This window comes from Nelumbo nucifera, chromosome 2 (genome assembly GCF_055504915.1).
Source record: "Nelumbo nucifera cultivar China Antique chromosome 2, China Antique-T2T, whole genome shotgun sequence".
Lineage (NCBI taxonomy): Eukaryota > Viridiplantae > Streptophyta > Magnoliopsida > Proteales > Nelumbonaceae > Nelumbo > Nelumbo nucifera.
Genome location: NC_142650.1, coordinates 91,777,927 through 91,798,629, shown reverse-complemented (window position 1 = coordinate 91,798,629; position 20,703 = coordinate 91,777,927). Strand labels below are relative to the sequence as shown.

Here is a 20,703-nt window from a genome sequence, read left to right as displayed (position 1 = left end):
AAAGATTTTTTTGGTAGAGACAAATTTTTTATGCTAAAGCTATTAATTTAGGGAAACGTCTAAAATCTCCTATTTATCATGTTTTGGTCTCTAAAGGGTTAGCTGGTGGATTAGCTACTTTTGGAAAGAAAATATTTTGGTGGGCATCCTTTATTCTGTTAATGGGTATATTGTTTGCTCTGTTAATCTTTTCCTTATTCTTGTGCTTGGACTATTTGTTTCATCCATGTTGAACATTATAAAAGACAGAAAGTAGCTTTTTGGAATGAATTTATGGTTAAATTGAATCAATTTCACAATCCTAATGATGCTTGTATTATTGAAAAATATTTTAATTTGGATTTATAGATTTAATAGTGTTTTAATTGGTCATGGCTCTAATGGGTTAACAAATTTTGATTTTGGAATTTGTGGATATTTCATTTATCTCAAATTAATATAAGTGGTGGGGGAAAGACCTTGACGACAAATGGGATTAGGAAGGATAGAAAGGAAACTTGATAGAGTGTTGTTTATGATGAAGGTTTATAATTATTCCACTCTATTAAAGTTCATGTGTTCCCTGGATGGGGTTCTGATCATAAACTTATTTTCTTGATGTTTGAGTCCTAGTGAAACAGCAAGGTTGAAAATTTTGAGGCTTGGCTCCAAGAATCAGAATGTATAATCATTAATCATTTATTAATAATAATGGATGAACAAAATGAAGTTTTAATCTGCAAATTAGGAAAACTGAAAAAAAAAAATTGGATGAGCTAGAAATGTTTTGAAAACAAAAATGTGGTTTTGCTGTGGTGATAGGAATAGATCATATTTTTATAAAGCCACAATGTTTAAAAGGCAAAGAAACAAAATTTCTTAGATAAAAAATGGTTGTCTAAGCATGAGGAGATAGTAGAACTATTTGTTTCATCTTTTTATGATTTATTTCAATCTTTAAGAGATGGAAACTTTGAGGATAACCAAGATCTTTTTCAAACAGCATCTTTGAGGAAGATAATGAAATGTTAACTACTATGCCTTCAATGGAAGAAGTTAAAGAAGTTGTGATGAGTTTTGGATCTCTTAAAGATTTGGGTCCTGATGGTATACTAGCTTTGTTAATTATATCAAAATTTTTGGAGCATATTAGGAAAAGACATTTATGAGTATGTTTATGAGTTTTTCAATTCAAAGAAATTTGTGGGTAGAATAAATCATATTTTTATTACTTAGAACCCAAAAGATCTAAATCCAATGAAAATGAAGGATTATAGGCTTATTAATCTATGTAATGTGCTTTATAAGATCATCACAAAACTTCTTGCTAATATGCTAAAGTTAGTTTTGGATAAATGTATTTTCCCTTACCGAGCTTCTTTTCTCCAAGGTAGACAAATCCAAAATAATATTGTTATAGCCCAAGAGTTTGCATTACATGAGGAATACTAAAGCAAAATGGGGTTTGATTACTTTAAACCCAAAAAATCTAAATCCAGTGAAAGTTGATGTAGGCGCAAGTGGCTTGGACCAATAGCGTGCACATGCGTGGCAGACAACAGTTCCCAGGGTGGACCCAATGAGGACGTGCGCGGAACAGAGGTTGACACATGACATGGAACCAATAGAGAAGCCATACGCGGTAGCCTCAGATGGCCACACTCCTCAAGGCCGGACTGCATCCTGACCATCTGAGCCCACCTACCCCCAGGCGGCCTCAAGTATAAATAGGGGAAAACTCCCTCAAGGTAAACATCTAGACTCTAAGCTATAAGAGCTCTACAGTTTCTCGTGTGACCTCGTCTGAGCACTCCTTGCTCAGGCCTCATCCACCTCCTACTCCCCTTGTACTAACTTGACCGTCGGAGTCTTCGCCTTGGGTTAGCACCCGATGTCTTTGACGTTCTCTCTCTCTTCACAAGTCTGATACCAGCCCTCGACCAAAGCAGACCTCGGACTCATCAACCAACCCTCGACTCAGAAGCAAAATTACCTTGTTGCCTTCAGCCTATTCAAGGCAGCAACAAAAGTGAAGGATTATAGGCTTATTAGTCTATGTAATGTGCTCTATAAGATAATTATAAAACCTCTTGCCAATAAGCTAAAGTTGGTTTTGGATTAATGTATAAAAGGCCTATGATTCTCTTGATTTGGGTCTGCATTTCAAGTGTAAAGTTTTTTATCATCATAAATGGATCCCCTGAAGGTTCTTTGAGACAAGTATAGGTTTAAGGCTATATCACCTTATCTTTTTGTTTTAGAAATGGAGGGTTTTCACAATTAATGCTCAAGGCTAGTGAAAATAATAAACTTACTATTAAAAGTAACGCCCCAACCACTCTTTATCTCGATGGGTCAAAGTCTATGGGGACTTTTGTTTTCATGAACCCCATTTGTTTTAATGGATTAGTTTTCATTTGCCTACCAAAAAAATAGCTTCCATGTATATGTGAATTTTCAAGGTATGCCTACTCACTCTTTAGCTCAGTGTTTCTTTTTTTTTAATTTGTATTGATCAATTCAAAGCATTTCTAGTAGAAATAGGTTTCTCTGCTATGTTTTTTGAAGGAAAATGTAGGAAAATTTATACAAAGTTTATATAGGTTTTTCTGCCTTTCCCTTCCTTTCCCTACTTTTTCCTTCAAACCAAAGATAGGGTTAGGGAAGTCAAAACCCGCACTTTCTTTAAAGTTCTCAATCTTGCACTAAAGGTAGGATTATCTTTGATTATTTTGGAGGGGGATGACCAAAGATTGTTAAACTCCTATTGGAGGATTCATTGAATTCCCCTTGGCAAATATGATGATCAAAAGTTCAAGATCAAGAACTATATTAACAAAGATTAGAGAAAATCTAAAAGAAAACACAAAATAGATAAACTCACAAGAAGAACACGTACAAATTTACATGGTTTGGCTTATAGCCTATGTCCATGGACGAAGGACAAAGACGAAATGCACCAAGAAAATGACAATAGAGATAGAAGGCTATGCAGAAAACACTCTCCTTTAGAAATCCTAAATCCCAATACAACCAAACTCTTACAATACATGCTCACTTTCTTCTTATGCAAACTTAATATTACATAAAAGAGAAAACCCTAAACAACATAACATAATGAATTCTAGTCATAAGCATAAGTCGAAAATGGATCAATCCAACGGCCAAAATCTTGTGCTTCCATCACAAATCACTATGAAAATTTGTCTTTGAATTTTCGGAACATGGAGTGGGAACACAACACTTACTATCAAGGTTCTCCTAATGCTAAGTTCACTTTGTTCTATATTTAGACAACATGGCTGTTCATATATTTATTAGTGCTTAATTTCCTCGAATCCACTATTACCAAGGAAAATGCACAGTGAGCAAATTTAGTGAATGAACTCAGCCAGAGGGCTTTCAAAAATAAAAAATCTCACATAATTTATAGGACCTTAATTTAGAACATTACTTTTGGTAAGAAATCCATCAATTTGGTCAAGTTTCATTCGAAAAATCCAGTTCAACCCTGAGAATCAGATTTAATGATCTCACTTTTCATTTAAGTAAATTAGTTGAAAATTATTCAAGAAAAATTGTAGGATATTTTTGGTTTTAATGCATGTTTTTCTCCTCCCATATTTTTCATATTTCTACTACTTTACATATAATTAGGGGTGCAATTTGGGCAGGTTTTAAATTATTTGAACCAAGTCACTGAATTACTTAATCGTGAACCACCGGTTCATATTTCATAACATTGATTATGGGCCGTTTAATAACAACTGAAGTGGCTGAATTGAATAGCTTATTGATTTTTCTTTTTGTGAATAATTTATTAAGAAGAGATCAAATCAGCCCCCCACAATGTCCCATAGCACATCTTCGTCGTGTATTAGAATGATAATACCTGAAATGATGATATCATCATCGGGAGATATTCCCAATATACAGCGGAATATGCTGTGGAACACCGGGGGAATCTTGTGGGGGGCTGATTTGAACTAATGTTGTAAGCTCCTCAATGACTGAAATTGAAAATGGGTTGATTACTTTATATTGGAATATTTTATTATTGAGTTTGTTTTATCTAATAAAATAAAAAACAATAAGTCCTTCACTTCAACCACTTCACAGCCCTTTGTTGGTGATGATTTTCTTTTTTTTGACGATGAATTAATATAATTGCTTTGCCCAAATTGCACTAAGCAAATGGAGAAATATTGAAGATATAGTTGAGTTCTTTGAGATGAACAACCAAAGCAAATTATATTTATTATTTAATCTACCATTTGTGATGTATTATTAAATGCTGTTAAATATTTTATCATAAATTGTGAAGGCCTGTCATGTATTTGGAGTTCAAAACTATTAACATATTATGTGTATTTGCATACTTAAATGTTGACTAGTTCCAACCATCGAGTCAATCAATTCACACCCATTTTTTTTTTATTAAACAATAATTGAAATATAAGAAGTAGCCCATCAACCTCATTTTATTAATATTTATTATTTTTTAAAACAAGATTTTAATAAAATTAAGAAAATTATGGCCTGTTTAACTGTAAATTATATATATGTAAACGTTTAAACAGTGTATATAATTATGAAGATCAGCCGTTGAGATTTTTATTTGCTTTTACAATGTAAAGATTTTAAGGCAGTTATAAAATGATTTATTTAATTTTGAAGGGGTTTTACTACAAACCTCGCTTAATTGAAAAGAAAAGAAAACTAGTTTTTATGGATGGTCAAGGCATTGCCATTTATCAAAAAGGAAAACTGTCCAATTAATCAACTTCAGAGAACAGCAAATTAATGAACAATTAATTAATGTTCCAAAAACCAGACCCGCTAGCTTGGTTCAATCCGGTTTAAAATATTCCTGTGGTCCAAAAAGTAAACTAAGGATAAAGAAACACTATGTTTTAAAAACTAAATTGGAACTGAAATTGCTTTGGCCACTGATTTTTGGGTCAGCAGTTTGACTATACGGTTTAAATAATTAAAATAAAATACGGCCAAAAACCATTGTTTGGATTAAATAGATCAACGATTTGACTGCCTGAATCAATAATTTGCTGATCACGTCAACAGTTTTTTGCCAAATGGTGAAACAGAAACCAGTTGCTTAAACGATTTCCAGGCCAAATGGCCCGACTGTCTGAATCAATGACAATTTAAAAACACTGAAGAAACCTATTTTTTCCAAAGCTGAACCGTCAATAGACTGGTTGGGGTGTGATTTTCATGAATGGGCAGTCTGATTTTGTACTTTTTATCTAGCTCCAACAGTAGGAGAAAAATGCTAGAATTTTGTTCAGGCACGACTAAACCTGTTCACGGGCCAGGTTTCGGGCTCAATTTTACACTGTCTGGGGCTCGGGCTTCGGGCCGAGCCTATTAGAATTTTGACAAAAGTCAAGCCCGAGCCCAGCCCATGAATAGGTTTAGGCACAACCCATGATCCATTCCGGTCACCTCTTAATCACATGGTTTTTAAAATCAGATTGGATCGGATGGTCGGATTAGAAAAATCGGGAACGGTCAGGTGATCAGTTCCGTTTTACCCCAGAATTGTTATTTCACCAAAAACCATTAATTTAATCAGAAAACCACTGACTCAGGTGGTCGAATCGTTCAAACCATTTGGACCATTTAACGGTTTTGGCCGTTTTTTATTTTTTTAATTTTTTGTTAAAATGAACCATCCGTTCAATTCAAATAGTCAGACCGTTTGACCCAAGAACCAGAACTCTGACCGATTCATTGTCCGGTTCAAATTTAAAAACCTTGCTCAATCATGTATTGATTGTTTATTCTACCAGGACCACCACTCTGCATCAATGTTTTAAAACCCTAATTAGAGGACCATAGAATTCTTTTTGGTCGGGTTAGGTCAGGTTGATCGTCTTCTACTTCGGTCATCAGATAGGGTGTCCTAACCCACTTTTTTGGGTCGGGTTTGGATCAACTTTTTAGGTCTAATTAGGACCAATGGGTCAATAACCTGCAGCGTCATAATAACAATTAAAAAAAAAAAGTAAAAAGCATCGCAAAAATCAGTAACCTACTAAATGGATCGACCACGTCTGGTTCAAGCATTTATGTCGACTGATTGAAAATATGGACCGAATAAGATCAAATATTCGTAAATCCAAATATGCATCTAGGGGTGGATTTGGGCCGAACCAAACCTAATAGTTAGTTATTTGAATTTGGTTCATCAAGAAAGTATGAGGTTCGAGTTAGAGACTTGAGCTCAAATTTGGTTCAAGTTAAAAACTTGAGCTTGACTGTGAGTAAAATGTTTTATAAAAATAAATAAATAAAATATATTTTTTATTTAATTTTTAAAAAATTAAAATTATAATAATTAATTATTATTATATATATAAATAAAAATATTTTATATATATATAACATTTTTATTTTATTTATATTACTTTTTATATGTATAATATTTTTATATTTATTATATATACACATATATGTATGTTAAGCCCAGCTCATTAGGTTCGAACTTGGCACAATTAACAAATAAACCTATAAATTGGGTTCAAGCTCAACTCGAATCTCAATTTAAACCAAATCGATTTGTGAAAAGCTAACTTGTGACCACTCCTATATGTATCCATCAGTATTGATTCATTTGTTCAATCAAATGGATCGGATTCCAATATTGCATAGAATTGATGAATAAATGTATGCAGATTGTAATCTTAGGTGGGCACTTCAGATATGCTACTAACCTGATGCTTCTAACATAGTAACATGTTCCAACTGGTCACTGCAGCTGTATATTGGAAATATCTGTGATAAAGGGGATACTTCCAATGTAGGACTTCAATGATTTGTTGGGATAATATTGGAAGCATTTTATTGGTAGCAGATAGGGGTGGATTTGAGCTGAGCCGAATAGTATGAGACTCAAGTTCGGCTCGAGACTGTTCTAAAAGGCTCGATCTCGAGTTCAAGCCAGAACCTTGAGATCAAACTCGACTCGAGTAAAAAATTCATAAGTTTGAGCTCGGCTCGACTCGAGCTTGATTTTGAGAAAAATGTTTTATAAAAATAAAAAATTCTATATAAAAATATTTTTTATTTGATATTTAAAAATTAAGAATTATAAAAACTAAGAATTATAATATTTGTATTATACATATATTATTTTCTATTAGGCTCGAGCTCAGCTCATTTTTTAATCGAGCCTATGAACTGGGCTCGAAATCGGCTCGAAGCCCGGTTGAAACCGAGCTGAGCTAAGCTTAGCTTTTCACGAGCCGAGCTCGAGCAACTCGTGAAAAGCTCGGCTTGTTGCCACCCCTAGTAGTGGATCCCTAAAGGGTTGTTCCAAATTGAAACAATTTAGGCAAGGGATCCCGATGAACAAGAAAATTGAAAATCGGAGGTATGAGTCATTTTAAAAAAGGAAAGGTGTTTTCTACAAATACATTCAAATAAAGGACTAAAATAAAATCCAATAAAAAACTACCTCCATTCCATCTCGTTTAACACGAGGACAACAAAACTACTTTTTAAATCAAACCTTACATCAACTTTTAAATACATCGAATTATTTGTGGGGGCCCATAAGTCATTATGGACTTTATGTACTGGGCCAATTTACTAATATATGCCCAACCCGCTTGCAAATTTAAACGCTTATCCATAAAAATTAATTATTCGCAATTATGGAGAAAGAAAAAATATGTTCAAGTTTCCTTTTTGTTTTTTGTTTTTTTTTTATATTTAAGTTGATAAACATAATGACCATAACGCCCTATGACTCGTTAAATGACAAAAATACCCCTAAAATTTTCATATATAACAGCCTGAAGAGAAAAAAGAGCGCCATCCTTTCTCATCCTGAAGAAAGAAAACAGAGAATGGCTCTTCCTGGAGATCTCGACGCTCTCACAAAGGCTTTCTCAGGTTCTGGCTTTTTCCATCATTCCTATAATCCTATCTATTATCTTAAAAGTTTTCTTTTCTTTTAGCTCTCACAAAGGCTTTCTCAGCTTCTCTGCTTTTGAGCTTTGGGCTGTGAGAAACAAAAAGTGAGTCAAAGAGTGTTTGATTAATAACATAAAAGTTCTAAAGCCAAAGCACTTTTAAGCCCCAAAAGCACAAAATATAAAATTGGGGCCCTGTGCTTTTGGACTTCAAAAGCACAAATCCTGCTTTTGCAAACCCAACTTTTGTTCCCATCATCATTTCTTGCTTTTTCTAATTAATTATTTTTACCATTGGTTTCTGTTTTCTGTAGTATTTAAGCAAAATTAAAGAAAGAAAAGAGATGGGTTTCTTGATGTTTATGTCTATTGAATTCATTTGTTTGTTCATAAACGAGAAACTGAATATACAACCAGAGAAAAGAAAATCCCTCAATTCAGGAACTAACTTTGTTCTTTTTAATATTAAAAATATTGCAATTTCTCCAATTTATAGGGTTTGGAGTTGACGAGAATTCAATAATATCGATACTGGGGAAATGGCACCCAGAGCAGAGAAAATCCTTCAGGAAGGGATTCCCTCAGTTCTTCAGGGAAGACAAACGCCTCTTCGAGAGGTGGGACGAACGCCATATCGCCTTCCTTGAGCATGAATTCTTGCGTTTTAAGGTATGTTTATAGCATGGTTTTAAAACATAATCTGGAAAAGAAACCATTCTGGCCACCGGTTTTCGGGTTGATGGTTCGATTGTCCGGTCGAACGGATAGCTCGTTCTGACAACAAAAATTAAAAATAAAAAATGGCCAAAACTGTTGAATGGGTCAATGGATTGACAGTTCGACCACCCAAGTCAATAGATTATTGATCGATTCAATGGTTTTTGACCAGGGACCAGGTTTAAGGTAAAACGAAACTGATTGCTTAGACAGTTTTCAGGCTGAATGGTCCAATCATCTGGATCAACGGCGGTTTAAAAACCATGATTTATAGTTTTCTCTTTTGATTCTTATTTTTTTTTTACATTAATATTGTTTGACGCAGTTGTATTTGGTGTGAAGATTGAAGGAGTGCTCCAGGATTTAAGTGGACCACATTGATTTAGTGGGCCAGATGGACTTGGAGCCCATTCTACTCTGGTGGGCCCAACATACAAAAAACTGAGCTGTCAATAGATCGGATCAATCCGAAAAAACTAAACCGGTTTTATGGTTAATAAATATATAAAGGTCTCATTTTTTTTCTTTTAATTTTTGTTATGTTTTTATGTCTAAAAGTGTAAATTTCATACATATAAATAGTTTACCATTTTATTGTAATTTTTATCGAGGTTAGATAATAAAAAAATGAAGTTCTTAGTTATTATCATATATAATCACTGATGTCAAGTACAATCAGGTCTATTTGGGTCAGACGGGATTATTCCGGTTAATAATTGGTTTGATTCTAGGTCTATCTTATAGAAATGATTAATAATTGGTTCGGGGCTGGTCCACCCTGTCCCAATCAGACCCGGCCCATTGACAGCTATAAACTTGAGGATAAGATTGGGAGGATGACCTTCACTGATTTCATCTATCCATTCCCATGAAATTCTTTATTATGGGCTTGGATTTTGGGCCCCAATGGATCTCTCTTTCGTCTATCTATTGGGAGGATTGGATTGATCTTGAATTTTTCCTTCACAGCTCACTTGCTTCTCTCTTTTAACACACAGAATGCTATGGTGTTATGGACATTGCATCCTTGGGAAAGAGATGCCCGTCTTGCAAAAGAAGCCTTGGCTAAGGGAGATTACGATATTCTCGTCGAAATTGCCTGTACCCGGTCGTCGGAAGAGCTCTTGGGGGCAAGGAGGGCTTACCACTCCCTCTTCGACCACTCGATCGAGGAAGATGTTGCATACAGTGTCAATGACAGCAACCGTAATGTGAGTAGTTAGTACCACAAGCCAATGTTGTAAGACTTGGCCAGGACCGGACAGTCGGACAATGAAAACCGGGATCTGATTGCCTTTCCAGGTCCCAATTAAATGATGGTTTGTTTATTTGGACCAAACAGGACCGAAAAACCGGGACCAATGGAACATTCTGGTTTTTAGTCCGGTTTGAGTCTTACAACATTGCCACAAGCTTTTCTTGCCTCATCTTTAGTTCATTCAATTGATGGGCCTTCATTTTAATGGGCAAGATATCATGCTGAGATTGGTAGACCACAGTGGAGCCCTGGACAACGGGATGGATCTAGCTTATCTCAGCCCATGGATGAGACCCTACAAATTGTTGACAAGACCTGCCAAAGGCAGTTATTAGGCCTTAAAAGCCCATTTACCGCTGAGCCCATCTATGACTATGTGCTTCGAGAAGTTTATCCTTCTCTCATAAATAGAACATTTAAGTGGTCTGCGGGAAGATCAAAAGACCAAAAAATGGTCTTTTTCCATTGAAATGAAGTTTTTGGTCTTTTCGCATTGAAAATAGCCTCTGCAACTGTTTTTAATAGCCCGGTAGACCATGACGTGAACCAAGCAGTCTTGATCTTTAAAGACAAGACCCCAAAAGCTCACTGCATCTTCTTGTCTAACGGGCTGTTGAAAGATCTACCTAGAAAGACTTGCAAACAGCCCATTAATTTGTAACAAACTAATTTGGAATGTCTATGAACTGCAACAGCTCTTGGTAGCACTAGTGAGCTCCTACAGATATGAGGGAGCACGAGTCAATGAAGAGATTGCTGAAACAGAGGCTAAGACCCTCTCTGAAGCCATAAAAAATGCTGAAAAGAGGCCTATAGAGAATGAAGAAGTAGTGAGGATAATAACAACCAGGAGCAAGCTTCATCTCAAAGCAGTGTTCAATTACTACAAGGAGATATCTGGCACCACAACTGAAGAGGTATCCAATTATATCTGCAATACAATTGAAGAACTATTGCATGGTTTTCTTGGTTATGTACCCTGAGATAGTTGCTTCTGGTGAAAACTAATGTCTCATTGAACAAAGCCATTTCTAATTGTAAGTCAATATAAATTGATGCTTTTATCAGGATCTGGAAGAAGGCTCAAGCTTGAGCTATACAATTCAGTGCATTTCCTCTCCTAAAACATACTTCAGCAAGGTAAAGAAGAACCTACCAACCAAGGTCATGGTTTTCAAAACCGGACTGGACCGGAAAAACTGGGAATTTCCCCAAAAACTGGATTTTCCCCAGAACCGTTGATTTTTGGTCAGCGAACCGCTGAACCGGGTGGTTAACCGTTTGAATGGTTTTGACAGTTTTTTTATTTTTTTAATTTTTTTGTCAGAACAGGCCGAGCATTCTGTTCGAACGGTTGGACTTCGACCTGGTAACCGGACCCCTGACCGGTTCGGTCTCCGGGTCGGTTTTAAAACCATGACCAAGATGTCCAATTTCAACATTTTTACTTTCGTTGTTCTAATAGTCATTCTGGTTCCCAGATACTGGCTTCAGCACTGAAAGGAAGTGCAGATGAGAAAAATAAGCAAGCTCTGACTCGAGTAATTGTAACCCAAGCTGATTCTTACATGAAGGAGATATCAGAGGAGTACCATAAGCAACATGGAGTTTCCCTCTCACAGAAGATTGAAGAGACAACCAATGGGAACTACAAAGACTTCTTGCTTACCTTGGTTGCTAGGGGAGACTAAGAAATACAGAACTGTCACCTTTCCATAAGAAGCAGCTGAACATGCATTGTTTGATTTTCCTATTTCATATCTCAAGTCTAATCAGGTTAAGCTGGTTGGTCATATGCAATTCTGTGTGGTCTGTTGTGTTTCATGCATCATCTGGTCAGCCAAGGATGACCTCTTTTTTAATAAAAGAGCTTTTTTACTGTGCATGTTTATCTGTATGGATATCAAATTCCCTGCAAAGTGAAACCATAATAAGTTAAACATCTGTTATCAGTTTAAGTGCTTTTGTTTCTTTCTTAAAGAGGATAGGACGAGTAGAATGGAATTTGATTTTCCTAGATGAGCTAAAGTTAAAGCCATAATTAAAAATTTAAGCAGTGTGTGAAAGAACATATTAGAATATAACAAAAGAGCTATATTTGGGTACAGAAATTTGAAATAACTTGCCACCTTCTCTCCAAGTGTGAGCCATTTCCCATTCCTAGAAACCATTAAAATTAAGGTCTGGTATAGACCCCACATTTGAGGAACCAGCATAGATAGAGAAGCTCTTAAAGCAGTCACAGACTTGAGTAAATATTTCATATATATGGATCCATGAGAATGCATAGGATTGAATACCTTTCTGCAAGCACTTGTTATGAGCCTATAACCACAATCAGTTCCCTTTGGTATAGCACCATAAAAATTCAAGGCTAAACGCCTAAACCTGGATAAACAAGGCCATAGTCATACTAATATCTGCCATTGGAAGGAATGGAACAAAGAGAAAGACCACTACTCTCATGGATCAGAATGAGATAAGGAGTGACAAAGCAATGAGTGGAAACATCCAACGCAGTCTTGCGAGTAAAAAAAAACCTAAAGCACACCAACTTAAATCAGGGAGGACAAGATAAACCAAGAAAAAGATGACAGAAACAAGAGGATTCTGAAAACGAAAATCCTCCTTGATAAATGGACATGCCTTGTGCTTACCAAAAAAATCTTTAGCTGGCTCAAGGATTCCATGTAATGGTGTCCATATAACCATTTCTAATTGCAAAATGGTTTATATGTGATTGCAAAATGGTTTGTGCAAAAACACCATTTCTAATTGGTGTCCATATAAACTGGTTTTCATGGTCAAAATAATAGGATCTAATTTAGTTGTAAAGAAAATCAATTCCAGAAAGTTTCAATGAGGCTGTTTATGTAGGTTCAACTGTTCGACTTAACTCAGAGAATTCCATGGATCCCTCCAAGCTAATTTTTCTATCACCATTTCTATTTTTACGCTTAAATACTTCCTGGACAATCTTCTCAGCTTGATCAACTTTTGAATGATGATCATGACTGCCCAGACTCCAATTTGGTAGAGGTAACTGAAACCAAGAGATTCATGCCTTCATGGAGCAGATTGACTTGTGGAAATGGACAATACCTGCATACTCCAATCATCCATAATCATAGGCAAAGGATGGCAATTTGACCCATTCCTGTCGGGGCTCCAACCTGTCCTGACCCGGTCATGGCGGGTTTTTTTACCACTGATTGGGTTTGGGATGAATTTTTGGGAAACCTGAAAATCTGGGACAGGGATGGGGTTGGGATTTCTAGCCCCATTGGGGTACGGGTGGGGTATTTGAGCTCGGGGTCAGGGACTGGGCATGCAAAACCCAGCCCTGCCTCTCCCCATTGCCATTCCTAGTTCTGAGTCAAAACCACCTTTAGAGAGGAAGGCATAGATATTTTGAAACTGATTATTTGAATTTCTCTTGTAAGATCTGTGCCACCCTACTAGAGGATTGCATTACTTTTGTGACAAGGGAAAAGCCAATTCCAGTACACCCAATAGCCGATACCATCAATCGAAATAATTAGAGATACAGAACAAATTAGAGAGATTCTTCCGATTTTGAAGTTTCACCTTTGATATTCTCCATGCTTTTGTAATCATCATTCAGAAATCTCATACAAAACAAAAGTGAGGTCAATGAACTTGACAAGAAATAAGTTCTAGTCAATGTCAATAATGCTGCAAATATTAGCACCAGAGCTGAGTTTATTGACAATTAGGCTTAGTTTGAAAGGAGTACAAATGCAAATATGTAGAGTTCAAAACCTTGAATTTTGTATTATTTCTTATGTATTTGTACTTTTCTTCAATAATTGGACATCAAGAGTTCATTACAGAGAAAACCACTTAAGCAAAGAAAACAAAAGAGTTGAAATGCCTCTGCAACCTACCATAATTTCTGGAATAGAATCGATAAATTGTGAAAACCATTTCTTAGAACCAAGATTGGAGTGAAAATGCATGATTTCACCCCCACAAACCCCTTCCTTCTTTATTGCTTTCTGATGTATGGAATGGCCTTACATGGTCACCCAATCTCAGAACCACATTGCTTTCTGATGTGGGAACAAACCCACATATCCACAGGCTCTCCATGGTAAGGACAGTGAACCTAATGTTCACCCTCTTTCGTCCCCACCCCATGAACCCCCCTATAATGTGTCTAATGTAATACCAAAGAAGAGGACCTCTCATAGATTTTACAAACTTACAAGATCACATCTTTCACCTTTTTGTAAATTAACTTTAGGCTAAATTATAAAGACCCCCTGTACTATGGGGTCTGTGACAAAGACCCCTGTACTTTGTTTTGCGATAAAAACCCCTTGTAATATGACTGTGAGACAAAGACCCCCTTGTATTATAGGGTCTATGACAAAAACTCACTGTACTTTGTTTTGCGACAAAGACACCCTTCTATTACCCTTCCTCCAAAAGACCGTTACAATATTTTTTAATCCCCATACTACCCTTATAATAATTATTCAGATGAAAAAAATACTGTTCGTCTTCCCCTTCTCCCCTTCTGATAACTATTCCTTCACATTTCTCTCTGTCCCTGTCTCTCCTCTCTCTCTCTCTCCCCCGATCTCTTTTCTTCCCCTTCCCCTTCCCCTTCCCCTTTCTCTCCTCTTTCTATTCTCCTCAATCCAACAATGCTCTCCAGTATCTTGTGGGAAAGATAGTTGTTGGAAAGATCGAGATTTTTGAGCAAAACGAGATTTCCTAAAGACTCTGGAATCTCTCCGACCAGATTACAGTTAGGAAGCCATAGATTTTCTAGCTTGGTGAGGTTTCCAATATGCAATGGCAAGGGACTTGGGGTGAAAGGGTTGTAAGCCAGTTCGAATCTAGTGAGTTGGATGAGATTGGTACGGAAGGCAGGGATGATACCATTGAGCAGGTTTCCTTGTAGACAAGGGATAGTGAGGTTGGGAAAACGGCCGAAGCTCGGGGAGATGTGGCCGGAGAAGTTGTTAAACGAGAGATCCAAGGAGCGCAAGTTGACAAAATCGGGAGTGAAGTCGGGTAAGTTACCGACGAACAAGTTGAGGGACAGATTCAAATGGTGAAGATGGGAGCAGGAAGAGATGGAAGTATAAATAAGGGAACTGCTGAAGAAATTATCAGCGAGGGAAAGGCTCTGAAGGGTGGGAATACGGCAGAAATCAGCAGGAAAATAGCGGTAGATGTGGAGTCCTGAGAGGTGGATAGAGATAACGGAAAGGGAAAGAGGATCACAGACAATGCCAGTCCAATTACAGGGAATAGTGTTAGTGACTTGCGGGGCTAGATTTGAATCGTGGAGACTACCGGTGGAATCATCGAGATGGGAATTCTTAACTCGGTGTAAGAAGATGCGCCTTCCGTAAGAGAGGCGGCCAGAAAATGTTAGGATTGAATTAGGAGTCTCTATTGTAATTGAATCAGGAGTCTCTGTTTATCTTATTTGTATACATCTTCTTATCCTTGTCATGTATAGTTCATTTAGGAAAAGTAAGTTTGAGCCCTTGTATACGTAGGAGACTCGACTTTATTCATGTATATATATATCGGCATTCTCAATGAATAAGAACAGAAAAAAAAAAGTATAAACCAGAAAAGCTCTGCTTTTACATGGCACACAGAAGCTAATCGATTCAGGTGCTGCATACAGAGGCGTGGTCCTCAACATCATCCCATCCTTCCTGGAGAGCATATCTTCTCCAACCCTCTTAGAGAGCTCGAAATCGGCAATCTTGAGTCATATAAACTACCTCCAGAAGAGATGGTGAAACCGTCCTCAACGATGACATCCTCGCCATAGCAGTAAATAACTTGTCGGCAGTCTTGGAGTTGGTAGAAAGCATAGTTTTTGTCACGTTCCTTTCCTCTGCTTCAGCCAGACGAACCCGGCTTCCCTGTTGTAGCCCACCTCCTCCATGATCAAAGCCGCTCTGATTAAGTGGTCAGAAGGAGAAGCAATACCCAGAGGTGAGCACTCCAGAATTCGATCAAGAAACACTTGACACTTGGCTTGGTTGATCATCCACCCCATTCGCTCTGCAAGAAAATCCGCATAACTGTGCAGAAAAGAGAGAGACTAGTTGTTGGAATTCCTCAAGAACCATCGCGTAGTGTTCATCTGGAGATGGCTAGAGAGGTGTGTTGTACGTAGGTCTTGCTCGAAATACCGATCTCCTCCACGCAGCAGACGATGAATGAGCAGTAGGGTCTTAAGGGCTACATTACGATCTCTGGTCTTGTTGAGTCGGTACGAAATCCTTTCAGCCAGGAAGGGGACAGAGCCGGGAGAGTTGGAGATGAAGAAGAGTATCTCATGCAGATGTTTGTCGTCGATAGGTGTGTTGTCATGGCCTGTAGCTCGAACCATAGAAATCTCTATGCCAGAAAACCCAACATGGCTGATGATCATGGCCTTGCGAAGGGATGCCATGATCCTTCACTGATCCAAGGTCGTGGCGGCCATGTCAAGGCCCATACAGCCAAAGCCTCTGTGCAAGGCAATGCGTATCCAGGAGAATCAATTGATGCAGCCAAGACTGGGTTAAATGAATTGAGTAGTGAGCAGTGGAACATGTTACTCAACATTTTGAACACACAGAAAGAGGGGAGTCAACGACTAAGTGGTAAGCAAAAATTGTCAGAATGGATAATAGACACAGGGGCCTCTCATCATATGACAGGAAGCCTCGAGTCGATGAGGGACATAAAGAATGTCATTCCGTGCTCTATCGGGCTACCAGGCGGGAAAATGACAATTAGCAGAGAAAGAAGGCACAGTTGCATTGGACGATCATCTGAAATTGACTAGTGTTTTATATGTGCCTAAATTGAATTGCAATTTACTTTCTATATCGCAATTGATTGAGGAATCGAATTGTATTGTCCAGTTCACTAATAAATTATGTGTGATACAGGACCGCACTACGAGGATGCTGATTGGAGCAGGTGAACAGCGAGAGGGACTCTATTATTTCTGGAGCATTGCATCAACAAGAGCAATGAAGACTACAGAATGTCATTCCGTGCTCTGTCGGGCTACCAGGCGGGAAAGCGACAATAGCAGAGAAAGAAGGCACAGTTGCATTGGACGATTATCTGAAGCTGACTAGTGTTTTATATGTGCTTAGATTGAATTGCAATTTATTTTCTGTATCGCAATTGATTGAGGAATCGAATTGTATTGTCCAGTTCACTAATAAATTATGTGTGATACAGGACCGCACTACGAGGATGCTGATTGGAGCGGGTGAACAGCGAGAGGGACTCTATTATTTCTGATGCATGCTTCCGAGCTAAACAATGTCGAGAAGAGTTTGTTTCTAGTAATAATAAATCATCCAACATTTTTGAGTTAATTCATTGTGATTTGTGGGGTCCTTATAGAACTGCAGCTTCTTGTGGTGCTCATTATTTCTTTACCATAGTAGACGATTTTTCTAGAGGCGTTTGGATTTATCTTCTGATTGATAAGACGAAAGTGGGACGAGTTCTTCGAAATTTTTTTGCTATGGTTCAAAGGCAATTTAACAAACTTGTAAAGGTGATCCGTACTAATAATGAGACTGGGTTTGTATGCTTGGCTAGTTATTTTGCTGAAAGTGGTATTATTCATCAAACCACTTGTATCGAGACCTCTCAACAAAACGGGAGGGTTGAACGCAAACACCGCCACATACTCAATGTTGCCCGAACTTTGCGCTTTCAAGCCAACTTGCCTATTGATTTTTGGGAGGAATGTGTCTTGATCGCATGTTATTTGATCAATCGGACACCGTCCATTCTGTTAAAGGAAAAGACTCCCTATGAAATGTTATTTGGGTGACCTCCTTCTTATGATAATGTGTGAGTTTTTGGTTGCTTAGAATATGCGCACAATCATAGACATGGAGGGGATAAATTTGTCAGTCGAAGCAGACAGTGTGTTTTTGTTGGGTATCCTTTTGGAAAGAAATGATGGAGCTTATATGATTTAGAGTCTGGCATGATCTTTGCATCAAGATACATTACATTTTTAGAGCATGAATTCCCGTATGCACACAAGGAAGATGCACAACAGAACAAAGCACAATAGATGGGATAGATGAGGTGTTGATATCATCCACTTATTTACCTAGACTAGCAAATGGAGAGATGGAGGCTAGCTAGCAAGGTGAACTCGCTGAAGAAAGAGTCCGTGTAGAAGAAGAAGCCCACGTAGACCCAAATGCAAATGGTGGTGAACCCATGCATTCTTGTGACGCCACCACAGAAAATGCAAGCGAAGACGGTCCTAATGTTAGGGGGTGGCAATGTTGAGCAACAATAGCACTCTGAATTTCATTTGAGGCGTGGGCATCGACAGAAACAGCAGTCCACAAGGTTAAGAGACTATGTGCTTCACACCACACAACGCTTGAGTCCCTCTCCGCGTCCCTTTACGAGCTCACTCGGCCAATCACATTTTGCAGGTAGTCCTTACCCCATAGATAATTATGTCAACTGTAACAATTCTTCTTGTCGACATCGTGCTTTCTTGGTAGCTATTACTGCAGGGGTTGAACCTACTTCTTTTGTTGAGGCTGTAAAGGATGAAAAATGGAGGGATGCTTTGTAGAAAGAAATACAGGCACTTGAAAATAATCAGACATGGACTGTGGAGCTTTTGCCATCCGGAAAACGAGCCATAGGATGCAAATGGGTGTATCGAATCAAGTATAACGCTGATGGGACAGTGGAAAGATATAAAGCTCGTCTCGTGATTTTTGGGAACAAGCAAGTTGAAGGAATTGATTATAATGAAACTTTTGCCCCAATTGCAAAAATGGTCACTGTCCGTACCTTCCTTGCAGTCATAGCAGCTAGAAATTGGGAGTTTCATCAAATGGACGTCCATAACGCATTTTGCATGGTGACCTTCATGAGGAAGTCTACATGCGAATGCCTCTGGGTTTCCAGTCAGATAACCCAGGTATGGTGTGTCGGTTGCGAAAATCTCTGTATGGCTTCAAACAAGCGACGAGATGTTGGTTTGCTAAATTAACCGCAGCTTTAAAGACAGGGTGCATGTGCTTGTTCTCGTATATGTGGACGACATTATCATGTCAGGTAATGATCGTATGTCAATTCAAGTCTTCAAGAAATATTTGAGTAACTACTTCCATATGAAAGACTTGGGATCATTGAAATATTTTTTGGGCATTGAAGTTGGCCAAAACTCAACGGGAATTTTTCTATTTCAATGTAAGTATGCTTTGGATATTATCTCTGAAGTTGGATTACTTGGTGCAAAACCTGCTCATTTTCCTCTGGAGCAGAATCACAATCTCGCCTTGACAGATGGGCCCCTCTTATCTAATCCTAAGCGATACAGACGCTTGGTGGGGAGGCTTATTTATCTCTCAGCAACATGTTCAGAGTTGTCTTATTGTGTGCATGTTCTGTCCCAATTCATGTAGCAACTGCAAGAAAGACATTGAGAGGCTGCATTACGAGTGGTGGGCTACTTGAAAGGAAATCCTGGTCAAGGAATTCTCTTGCGTTCAGATTGTGACTTGCAGTTATATGCATGGTGTGATTCAGATTGGGCGAGTTGTCCTTTGTCCCGACGTTCTCTGTCTGGGTGGTTTATTATGCTTGGGAAATCGCCGATTTCCTAGAAAAGTAAGAAACAACACATTATGGCTCGTTCTTCAGCGAAAGCAAAGTATCGGTCTATGGCCACGACCACGTGTGAATTAAAATGGCTGAAGGGATTGTTATTGGCTCTTGGAGTTACGCATTCGAACCCAATGCGATTATATTGTGATAGTCAGGCAGCCTTGCATATTGCAGCAAACCCAGTGTTTCATGAGCATACGAAACATATTGAAGTTGATTGCCATTTTGTACATGATGGGATTCAAAATGGTTGCATTCGTCCTGCTTATGTGTTGACTACCGTTCAGCTGGCTGACATTTTTACAAAGACATTGGGTCGTAGAGAATTTGAGTACTTTCTCCGCAAGTTGGGCATTCACAATTTGCATACTCCAACTTAAAGGGGAGTGTTAGGATTGAATTGGGAGTCTTTGTTGTGATTGAATTAGGAGTCTCCGTTTATCTTCTTTGTATACATCTTCTTATCCTTGTCATGTATAGTTCAGTTAGGAAAAGTAAGTTTGAGCCCTTATAAACGTAGGAGACTCGACTTTATTCATGTATATATATATCGGCATTCTCAATGAATAAGAACAGAAAAAAAGTATAAATAAAAAAAGCTCTGCTTTCATCTTTTAGGAGCAAAACAAAAGCAGAAAGCGGATGCTCTGTTTTCGTAACAGAGAAAAGATCTCAGTGAGAGTGAGAGCACGAGAAAAATGGTTTCAGTTAAAGGGTGGGAGAATCACGGAGAAATTTATGCTCATAGGGCAGAAGTCAGAACTATCTTCCTTGTTGTTTCTGATTTTCGTAAGATACGAGCATTCCAACTGTTATCAGGGGTCGGGGGGTTCGTTGCTGGGGCTGTGGGTCACTGAACTCTAGGCTACAAAGAGAGAGAGAGAGAGAGAGGCACAGGGCCCCAGGGCCTGGGGGAGAAGCACCAGCAACAACGTAGCGTGGTCACAGTAAACTGATTTTTTATATTGAGTATTCAGAGAATGTGTTATGTGTAACGTGATCTGAATCTGACTGCACTGCAAATCCAAGTCAAACTGCTTCTCGAGTCGACTACTCCCATGCTCACTCTATACATTTATGTCTTCCCAATTCTCACAAAGACCTTTTCGTAGAAGAACTTTGCCAAGCAGAACTCAAAAACCAGTGAAT

General features: G+C 38.1%; 1 protein-coding gene and 1 long non-coding RNA gene across 2 annotated transcripts; one reads left to right on the top strand and one right to left on the bottom strand.

The window, feature by feature from the left end:
• Positions 1-7,773: 7,773 nt before the first annotated feature.
• LOC104590189 (annexin D4-like) lies at positions 7,774-11,852 on the top strand. Its single transcript, XM_010248743.2, has 6 exons — positions 7,774-7,899; positions 8,416-8,588; positions 9,635-9,847; positions 10,590-10,811; positions 10,963-11,034; positions 11,376-11,852. The coding sequence occupies exons 1-6, from the start codon at positions 7,854-7,856 to the stop codon at positions 11,583-11,585; spliced, it is 936 nt and encodes a 311-aa protein (XP_010247045.1). The 5' UTR covers positions 7,774-7,853; the 3' UTR covers positions 11,586-11,852.
• On the bottom strand, positions 11,676-12,942 carry LOC148802515 (uncharacterized). Its single transcript, XR_016082644.1, has 3 exons — positions 12,552-12,942; positions 12,195-12,434; positions 11,676-11,806 (listed from the first exon to the last, which is right to left on the bottom strand). It is a non-coding gene; the product is annotated as an uncharacterized LOC148802515 (long non-coding RNA).
• Positions 12,943-20,703: the final 7,761 nt, after the last annotated feature.

Coding starts and splice junctions, on each gene's coding strand:
- LOC104590189 (XM_010248743.2), top strand. CDS start 7,854: ATGGCTCTTCCTGGAGATCTCGACGCTCTCACAAAGGCTTTCTCAG. Junction 8,589..9,634: donor ATGAATTCTTGCGTTTTAAG/GTATGTTTATAG, acceptor TTTAACACACAG/AATGCTATGGTGTTATGGAC. Junction 9,848..10,589: donor TCAATGACAGCAACCGTAAT/GTGAGTAGTTAG, acceptor GAACTGCAACAG/CTCTTGGTAGCACTAGTGAG.